At 42.6% G+C, this 10,228-nt stretch overlaps 1 protein-coding gene across 1 annotated transcript in view; it reads left to right on the top strand.

The window, feature by feature from the left end:
• Positions 1-1,564: 1,564 nt before the first annotated feature.
• The window catches only part of NKAP (NFKB activating protein), a 14,767-nt gene continuing 6,103 nt past the window's right edge, over positions 1,565-10,228 (top strand). The window contains exons 1-7 of the mRNA XM_018571907.1: positions 1,565-1,863; positions 4,997-5,077; positions 5,557-5,630; positions 5,725-5,832; positions 7,497-7,545; positions 9,190-9,323; positions 9,845-9,920. Of these exons, the coding sequence (XP_018427409.1) occupies positions 1,616-1,863; positions 4,997-5,077; positions 5,557-5,630; positions 5,725-5,832; positions 7,497-7,545; positions 9,190-9,323; positions 9,845-9,920 (770 nt within the window). The 5' untranslated portion in view covers positions 1,565-1,615. The remainder of the gene's footprint in view (positions 1,864-4,996; positions 5,078-5,556; positions 5,631-5,724; positions 5,833-7,496; positions 7,546-9,189; positions 9,324-9,844; positions 9,921-10,228) is intronic.

The raw sequence follows: 10,228 nt of genomic DNA, 5'->3' as shown, positions 1-10,228 counted from the left end.
CCAAGTGCCACGTCCCTGCATCAGACGGGCCAGCCAGGACCGGACCGCGGCCCGAGTCCCGACAGACCCCAATGCAATTCGGATCCTGAATGCCATTCGGGTCTAGGAGAATCAGCTTTACTATTAATATCTGTATATGGTTTTCTGTGGTATTCGTAACGAATATTCGTAAACTCATCCGAAACTAACGAAAATTCGGATTTCATCTGAATCCGAAACGGAATTGAATTTTGGATCCGAATCCAAAAATAACTAAATATCCGAACCGAACTGAATTTTTCTGCAGCTTACATGTCTAGCTTACACTACAAGTGATTTAGGCAGCTGAATTCCTGGGCTATGCTGCCCTTCCTACGGGCCCAGCGTCAGAGTATTGGCAGGTAGAGAAACCAGTGAACATTTGTGCGCTGATCTCCTCCTCGCTGAATGAAGCCTGGAAGTGATGATGATTTAATCACTGCCAGTTCCTGAGCTGTCATTCCCTGGCCAGATAGGCCGGGGAAGAAGCTGATCAGGCACGATCTGTGGGCAGCAAAGGTAACATTAGGGGTCTAATAGACCCCTATTCTCTCCTTAAAAAGCACCTGCCTTACTTAAGTACTATTAGAAGCTCAGAAGCCACCATATGTGATACTAATGAAGTAAAAAGAAGGATGTTTTAAGTCCCCCCGCATATATTAAAGCCTGGGTGCACCTACATATGACAACGACCATTGCACCACATGTTAGGTATCGTCATGTATATGCCAGAGTAAGAACTATAATTCTAGAGCCATTAATGACAGTTAACTCTAAACTGATGACCTGTACAGGCCTTTCAAGTGTCAGCTATGGATAATTTGGGGTACCGTAGTTTCTCAGGCGCACACAATTTTTAAGCTCTGCATGTCGGGTATCTATTTACTCAGCACAACCTCCTCTTTTATATTTTACCAATAAAATGTGTATTAAAAACATTTTGCGTACTAAAATTAACTTAAGTGTATTTTATACTGAAATTTTGGGTTTGATAAACAGACTAATATCATGCAACATAAAAATCTGCTGGTGGGGGGGCTTACATTATTCTCGGGCCTAAATTGTGGATTCTAACGTGTGCAAAAGAAGTAAAAACAGCCCTGGCAGCAAAAGGGTTAAACCGTTGCCTCTAGACAGTTTGGGGTACTGTTGTTGCTTTGCTGTTTCGTGGGGTGCATGCAGATTTTATTTGCTATATGTCTACTCAAAGCAACTTTATCTTTTGTATTTATTTTACCAACCAATGCATATTATATTGTGTTTGTGTGTACTGATAAAAATATGTTTAGGGGTTTATGTAATGTTCAGGCCTAAAATGTGCATTTCAACCTGTGTGCAAAAAAAATGAAAGGGTTAAGTGAAGCCTCGTTCTGAACACTGATCTGGAAACTAGCCGGGCCTCCTAACTGAACTGTAAACGTTATCATAACGGTGAACTGGCCCTGCAGCGCTCTCACAGCGCACAGCCACGCCTCCGACTACACCGGACTTGCGTCACGGGCGGTCCACGCATTTCCGGGAGGACGACTTCCGGAGGACGACTTCCGGGAGGACGGTTGTTTCCGGATCCGTGTACACAACTTGTAGAAGCTCAGGAATGGCGCCTGTATCTCGGTCTCGGAGCCCCGGCTCCCCCCGGAGGAGGCGACATGACAGCGGGTCTCCGGACAGGAAGTCGGTGAGGTCTCGCTCCAGAGACCGAGGAGTCAGCATTGGGCACCGGCGCAGTAACTCCAGAGATAGACCTCAGTTCAGCAGGCCGCATTCCAGCAAACAGTGGGGGGAGTATTATGAGAAGGGGAAGGAGGAGGTCCTCAGACAGAGGCAGGAGGCCTTTATAGCCCGGTAAGTGCCGATAGGGAGCCCTCCATCTACTGTGTATTGTGGTCTTACTGCCATTAGCCTCTTGGTCACTACAATACACAATTTTCAAATGGTATTAAATCCTTCTGTTCCCCAAGACGGTGACACCTTGGCTTCTGTTTAGATCTGCCATAGTGCCGGGGTTTGAAAGTCAGGTTGCCAGCTGATATAACACATAAGAAAACAACACTTGTGTTTGATTAACACTTTCCCAGCCAGTTCACACATGTATGCGGTCGCTTTAATACCCAGCTGCTGCATACATGTACACAATCATTGTGCTGTGCTGGAAGCATGCTCCCTGCGATTGAGCTACCACCGCCTGCTTCTGGTCACTGTTTTCAATCAAAAGCTGGGCACTGGAACCCGATTATGTGATGGTGACTGGCTGTCACAGTGATCGCATGATTGGCAGCACGTCCTCGGCTTCCATCGTTCAGGAGAGGTTGAAGGTCATGAAAGGGTTAATACTCCTATATCTGTACACAGGGGAAACCTCCACCTATTGCCTATTAGGAGTGTCACTGTGATTTGTTTGCTTATCTGTGTATTAGGGTGCAGTTTTATTAATGCTTAAATTATATTACTGGGAACTCCTCCATCTACTTTGTATTAGGGTGTCTGCCATTAGTTTGTTTCTGTGTATTCGGGTTCATTCATATTAGTACTGTCATTATTTATCTGTGTACACAGGAAAGGTCTGGTTTAAGAATGTTAAGCTGGTCATATGCTCCTGCTGACTCAAAATTCAGCCAGTGTGTGGCCACATCAGGACTCCTTTTTGTTTGGCACAACTCAGTTTTTCAATCGTCTTATGTTGACAGAGTGGAAAATTATCAGCCGAACAGCGATTGTTTTCACCGATTGGCATTCTGACAGCAGCTTGCATGTACCTGTCGGGATACTATATCTCGATGGGGCATGCCTCCAGTTAGCATTTTTTTCCTCCACCCCACGCAGTTTTCTGTGCGGAAGACCACGCAAGCGCTAAAGTTTTTCATCTGCATGGATTCCGCTCATTTGCGGCTTTTACTATAGCCGCGGACGTGCGGAATCCGTCAAAAATAAATCACGCTTGGGCTGTTTTGCAGGCCGTGGGGTTTTGTATCACGCAGCCGATGCAAAAGTCTGAACAATGTACATTAAATGTGCATTTATTTATTTTTAATGTGCGGTCGAATACGCGCGGACAACCACTGCTGTGTGAACGGAACCTTACTGTCATTTGTTTCCTTATCTGTGTATACAGGAAAGTCCCCCACCTAGTGTGTTTTTGTGGTGTAATTGTTATTTGTTTACATATTTATGTATGCAGGGAGACACTGCTCCTACCCAAGTGGTGGAACTGCACTATTGTAAAATGGGGGGGGGGGGAAATGCATCAAAACATATAAACCATAATGCTGGCCTCTTAAATATTCCATTAAAAGTATTTTGTCTGTTCAAAAAGTGTAAAACATACCTGTTGATCCTGCCAGATATCCAGTGAGCTTAAAAGTTCCTGTAGCGACCTTAACATGCTTCACTAAACTCTCAATGTTATCGGCGCTGCTCAGGTCAGCTTTGTGAACTACAGAACACCTCCCCCTGTGTTAGTCTTGGCATAGATGGTCCATTCTGACTATACATAAAATCTAATTTTAGAATTAACAGTTCCAGTTGTGACAACTGGTCTGTCAATGATTATTTTGCAACCAGTTTTGTCACCTCCCTTCTGCCGACGTCATTACACCTGCACTTTATTCAGCGCAGGACAAACAGCAGGATGGGATGTAGCCTCTTCTAAGAGTTCTCGCCCACAGTTCAACGCTGGAGACCAGACTGCCAGCTTTTTTAATTGTTGATTTTGTGGCCAGAGTTTGTCTTTTTTTTTGTCTTGGGTGTAAATACACTTTAAAGCAAAATAAAAATGTAATGCTTTTCTGCTCACCAGTCCTTAGATGTGGTGGTGATGTTAGTTTTCCCTTTTCTGCCCTTTTCCACCTGCTTATCCTGCCAGTAACACACTTCACGTCCTAGGATGGCAACGCTTTTCATAACATGGAGAAAGGGTTCTGTAGTCTATGAAGAGGATCAGGTATTTGTAACTCAGCGCATTGAAGTGCAGCAGAGGCTGGGATCACACTACGTTATCAGCTCACACGATTTCTGCCAGGATTAACAGGTATTTTTGGCACTTTTTTTTTTTTTTTTAACAGATATGACAAAGCACTTTAATGGTATATTTAAAGAAGAACTCCAGGAATATTTTTTAAATTTGTTATTAACTCTTGCAGTGGGGCTACCCCCGCACTGCAAGGGTTAAGTGCTCATTTGTGTCTAAGAAAAAAAGGTATACTCACCCGAAGCTCCGAGCCGGCTTCTCTCCCCCTCCTCTGCAGCGGTTTAAGCTCCTTTTAACAGGCCTACTCACAAAAGGGTGAAGAGTTTGGAGAAGGCAGGAGAAGTGAACAATCCAGGACAACATAGCTGAACTGGAAAGTTTGCAGAATTAGATAATTTTTCCAAATCTGCTATTTTGGACTAGATTTGTTTTTCTCCTGCCTTCTCCAAGCTCTTCACCCTCTTGTGAATAACTCTGTAAATCATCACATCTACACAGAGCATATAGACGTGAGGATGCTGAGGAGGATTCTAATGCTGCAGGGAGGTGGAGACGGGCTAGAGGGAGCGCTGTGCCAGCTCGGAGCTTCCGGTGAGTATACCTTTTTTTTCTCAGTTTCTCTTAGACACAAACAAGCACTTGACCCTTGCAGTGCGGGGGTAGCCCTACTGCAAGAGTTAATAAAAAAAATCCTGGAACTTTTTTTTTCCCGAGAACTCCAGCAAATGGATTATGAAAATAATTGTTAGCTGTAGCCCTAAACTTAACCTTCACAGTGTGGGGGCAGCTCCACTGCAAGGGTTAATAGAAAAATATCCTGGAGTTCTTCTTTAACAGACCAAAAGGGAGCAAATTAGAGAAGCACACTGTTAGAGGTCACATACACTTCAAGTTAGAACCTCCTGTATACGACATTGTTTATAAGTAGCACAATAAAGATTTTAAATAATGCATTTATAACATGCTTTATTCATTCTAAATGTTTTTTATTTGTGTTTTTTACCCTTTTAGACGTTTAAATGAAAGGGAGCGGATTGGGGAGTTGGGAGCTCCAGAAGTTTGGGGTCTTTCACCCAAAGTCCCAGAACTTGAGTAAGTTTATATCTGCTTTCTTATTTAGTTTAGTAATAGGGATGTTCGGATACCAGTTAATTTTCATGAGAACTACCAAGGTCACATCGGTTGCAGCTGCGACTGGACACTGGCGCCCCACCATCCTGAAATCATTCGTCGGTATTGTTTTAGAAAAACTGTCACATGACACTAAACAAAAATGTATCAGTACTTGTATCTGTGAGTACTTGGACAAGTATCAGTACTTGGTCTGGGGAAAAATTGGTATTGGTGCATCCCTAAAAAACAAATCGTACATTAAATCAGGGATGCACAAGTCCCAGGAGCCCTGTAGCCAATGCTCCCTAAAAATGACAGCTGCCTCCTAGCTTTTGAGTTTTTCTCTAGTGTTGTTTCGGAGCTGGAAAAGTATGTGTACATGTACTTGGTATCTGAACATCCCTAATTACTAATAATGAATTCTTTTACTCAGTCATATTAATATATCTTGTTTTTAGCTCAGATGAACACACACCTGTAGAAGATGAAGAAAAGTCTAAAAAATCCAACAGCTCTGATTCTTCTTCAGAAGGTAGATGCATGTACTTTTTTGCCTCCTTATTGCACATGTAAAACTATCACTTTGATCTGTTTTGGTTACATTTTCTTTAAATGTGTCTTTGTAGAGGAAAAGAAGAAAAAAAGGAAAAAGAAAAAGAAGAGAAAGTCAGGAAAAAAGAAAAGTAAAAAGCACTCCGAGGAAAGTGAGAGTGACTCTGAGTCTGAAAGCAGCGGTAATTATTCATAGTATGTAGAGTCCAGAAATATTGGTTTCCAGAATTGCAGGAGGGGAGACCAGTCATCTACACACACCTCCCTTCCCAGTATCCATGCCACCAGTCATATCTCCACCTCAGTCCCCACTGTCCACACGCCATAGCTAGCATTTGGAAGGTTGATTTTGCTATTTCCTGAAATTCCTTGTTGGTTCATTAAGTGATGAAGAGGGTTCCCTGCCTAGCAGAGGTGGTAGCAGGCATCTTGTTGTGTCTGCTCCTGGACACCACTTTTGCTTCAGATGGCTGATGCAATTCTTATATTTAACTTCCATGTTCAGCAGGTGTAACAGAGAGACTTTTGATGCTTTAAAGGAAACTATGGGGTTACGGCTTTTCCCCATAGTTCTCCTAAGGGTAATGGGAGGACACAAACTAGGGTCCTCCCGTCACCCAAAGCTCAGTATACTGAGACGCCGCAGCCGGAACTGATCCCCACAATTATGTCTGGATCCACCCAGCTGCGTGAGTGACAGCTGGCTCTGCCTATCTAGAGGCAGAGCCAGCTGTACTCACCCCATCCGTTCCTCCAGTCAGCGCTGGAGGATCGGACAGGGGTGTAAAACTATCACTTTGATCTGTTTTGGTTACATTTTCTTTAAATGTGTCTTTGTAGAGGAAAAGAAGAAAAAAAGGAAAAAGAAAAAGAAGAGAAAGTCAGGAAAAAAGAAAAGTAAAAAGCACTCCGAGGAAAGTGAGAGTGACTCTGAGTCTGAAAGCAGCGGTAATTATTCATAGTATGTAGAGTCCAGAAATATTGGTTTCCAGAATTGCAGGAGGGGAGACCAGTCATCTACACACACCTCCCTTCCCAGTATCCATGCCACCAGTCATATCTCCACCTCAGTCCCCACTGTCCACACGCCATAGCTAGCATTTGGAAGGTTGATTTTGCTATTTCCTGAAATTCCTTGTTGGTTCATTAAGTGATGAAGAGGGTTCCCTGCCTAGCAGAGGTGGTAGCAGGCATCTTGTTGTGTCTGCTCCTGGACACCACTTTTGCTTCAGATGGCTGATGCAATTCTTATATTTAACTTCCATGTTCAGCAGGTGTAACAGAGAGACTTTTGATGCTTTAAAGGAAACTATGGGGTTACGGCTTTTCCCCATAGTTCTCCTAAGGGTAATGGGAGGACACAAACTAGGGTCCTCCCGTCACCCAAAGCTCAGTATACTGAGACGCCGCAGCCGGAACTGATCCCCACAATTATGTCTGGATCCACCCAGCTGCGTGAGTGACAGCTGGCTCTGCCTATCTAGAGGCAGAGCCAGCTGTACTCACCCCATCCGTTCCTCCAGTCAGCGCTGGAGGATCGGACAGGGGAGGGGGGAATCTAGTCCCTCCCCTGTCACGGCTCTCTGCCGACACAGGATTGAGAAGTGAGCTGGTATGTGTTCGCTCACGTCCCGATCTACTGAGCCGACTTGTGACAGTCTCATTGTCACAGGTCGGCTCAGATTATGAGGCTGTGTAAAAAGCACTCGCCTCATAATTTTCCTTTAATAAAAAGCAGCAAACATAACTAGACTCCTAGCATTATTTCAAGTCATTTTTTTTATAGCCAAATGTTGTTTTTTAAAATTCAGATTCTGTATTTTTAAAATGTCTTGTATTTTTACAGATGGGATGAAAAAAAAGAAATCAAAGAAAAAGAAGAAAAAACATCGAAAGTAAGTGTGTGTGTTTTTTTGTTCTTTTATTTTATTTTTTTAAAATCCTGCCTACAAAAACACTTTAACGGGCCCCTTTCCATTTTGTGCTGCCTTATTTAATTTATTAGGACCTGACTTCAAGGCTATACCCCGTGGCTTGCCATTCCATTAGCGAGATTGCCTCACTGGCTCCGGAGGGCACAAACAATCAGTGGGCAGGGGGATAACCGTTGTTGAAGCTTAACAATCAAGTCAGGGGAATTGGCAGAATTTACTTTTTAAAAGTTTAATCAAGTGGTTTTTGAGAAAGATCCGCAAACTAGAATTCACACTTTGTACAGACTTGGATCTCTTTGATGCCAGTTATGCTGGGAGCTGTGTATAACGTAGGGTTCTCATAAGCCATAATGTAATATATCTTCATACCTTTTCCTCTGCCGCTTTCCCATAACCTAATCCATCAAGGGTAATATGTATTAAACTTGCCTATAAGCTAGTCTGGGCTTCTGTGGCTGCTGCCACTTAAGCACAGCTGCACTGGTGGGTCACATGGTCTTTGTTAGAGTGCCATGAACCACAGATTTTGCCTTTCGACAGTGACTACATGTATTATACTGGCGGCTGTGTTCTGAGCCTGGCCCATTACTTCTAGTAGATGGATTTGGGACCCCTCCTGCTGTTATGTGGGCCTGGACACTTCTCTTGTAGAGCAGGCGAGAAGCAGAACGCACTCATGAATCCATAACTCTGCTTTGTAATATATAAGTAATGTTAGGCAGTGGCAATGCCTTCACTCCCTGCATGGCCAGCACTGAGGCATAAAGAATGCTCCTCCAGTTTGGGCTGGCAGTGAAGGACTATTTGCTGTCTGACATTGTTTGCATGTTAACAATGAAAGAATTTTAGGGTATCACAAATCATGTCTATTTTTCTATCTGTATATCTAACCTTTCTTGATCTCTAGCATATTAGAGCTCTCCGCTACAGGATGACCTCTTCTTGGTAAATACCAATTAGGAAATTGGTCTGTGGTTTCATGGAAGGCTGGCACGAGGAACGTTTGTAGACAGCTTATTGAACCGCCGGAAATGCTAATTCTCTTTTTTTCAGTATTTACTAAGGCACTGACAAGTGTGCAGTAAGAAAACTCAGAATTTCTGATGTGCACAACTTGGTCAGTGACTCAGTGTATTAAAGGCTGAAGAATAGCACTGCAACTAGGCAACATTTATTTTCAGGAGGCTCCAGCTTGTAAGCACTAGTCTGAAGAGCAGTGTTTAGAGCAAATGTTTTCAAGGCCTGTAGCCATCTTTGGACAGCATTCTTTAAGCAGCTAAAGCAGCCTACAGCTCCAGTTTGCAGATGTCAAACACGGATTCTAATAGGGACACTGGTTGTTGCTTTGTTTACATGCTTACCGTTTTCCCTCTCGTGTGCGCGCTGAGTGCCGCACACTAGAAGGGGGAGGGGGCAGGACGTCCTAGCAGACGTCCGTCCGGCCGTTCACAAACGGCCATGGACGGAAGGTAGTTAAACAAGCCAGTATCAACACTACTTGAATTGTTGAGATCCATTTACTTGGTGTATCTGTTTAGAACTTTCTCACATATTTAAGTATATTCTTCTTTCTATTAGTGTTCTTTTTTTCAATGTTCCCTACAGGAAGAAATCAAAGGGAAAGAAAAGTAAGAAACATAGGAAAGAGTCAAAGTCAAGTGACTCTAGCAGTGAAGAATCCGATGATGATGATGATGATGAACAGATGCAGGAAGATAGCTGGGTAGAGCAAAGTAAGTGTTTTTTAATTTTTTACTTATTTATTTAGCACTTTGGGACTGATTTTAGTACAGGAACATTTTCGTCTTTGTCCAAGTTCACTTCAGATGCCCACTCAGGTCCAGGTTGGGGCTTAAATGTGCCCCAGATCAGAATATATATTTGACATCAACATTGCTTTGGGTGAAAGTTTTGCCTTTTTGTTGAAATCGAATTCCAACTTGCTTCTTCTTTTTTTAATTTTTTAGTTTGGTAAGTGAAATAATTTTACTCAAGGGGAGTATAGACAGCAGTAAAACCCTCACAGAGCTTGTAATCTTTCCAAACACCATCCAAAATGTAAGTGTGAGGCTGGACTTTCAAATCTTTTATAAAAAGGCTCATTGAAAATGCTAAACTATTGAAGTTCTATAATATGGACAAGCGGCTCTTTTGGGCTTTTTTTTTAATGTCTTTAAAAAAAATTGCACTCTCTTCTTTGGGGCCTTGCTGTTTTTGAATTCCTATTTAAAAAATGTTTATGTGTTACTGTCCACAGAAGCTAACCTGGATGATACTGAAATAGTAGGACCTGAAGCTCCAATAACACATCTGTCACAAGACGATAAGCCATTAAAGTAAGCAGCTGATATCTTTTCTTCTTTTTTTTCCTAAGCCTTACCCTTCAGCTAAAACCATTGATTATGTAAGAAATGCATATGAATAGTTAAATAATACATGTGGGGTTATTTCATGAAGCAGTGTAGACTGCGTTTTTCTACAAGGGGGAGGCACCCTATCAGTTGAAATTTTCGATATTGTTTTTTGCCTTCTTAATTGTGTGATTATTGTATTACATTGGTTTACCACGTAAAGCCTAATACATATATTCACTAGAGGTGCATCGAAATAGAAATTTAAAAACCGAAACGAAACCGAAATAAAA

The sequence above is a fragment of the Nanorana parkeri genome, unplaced genomic scaffold (genome assembly GCF_000935625.1).
Source record: "Nanorana parkeri isolate BGI_ZX_2015 unplaced genomic scaffold, ASM93562v1 scaffold1862, whole genome shotgun sequence".
NCBI lineage: Eukaryota > Metazoa > Chordata > Amphibia > Anura > Dicroglossidae > Nanorana > Nanorana parkeri.
The sequence above is the reverse complement of the archived record's forward strand: the minus strand, read 5'-3'. Positions and strand labels throughout refer to the sequence as shown.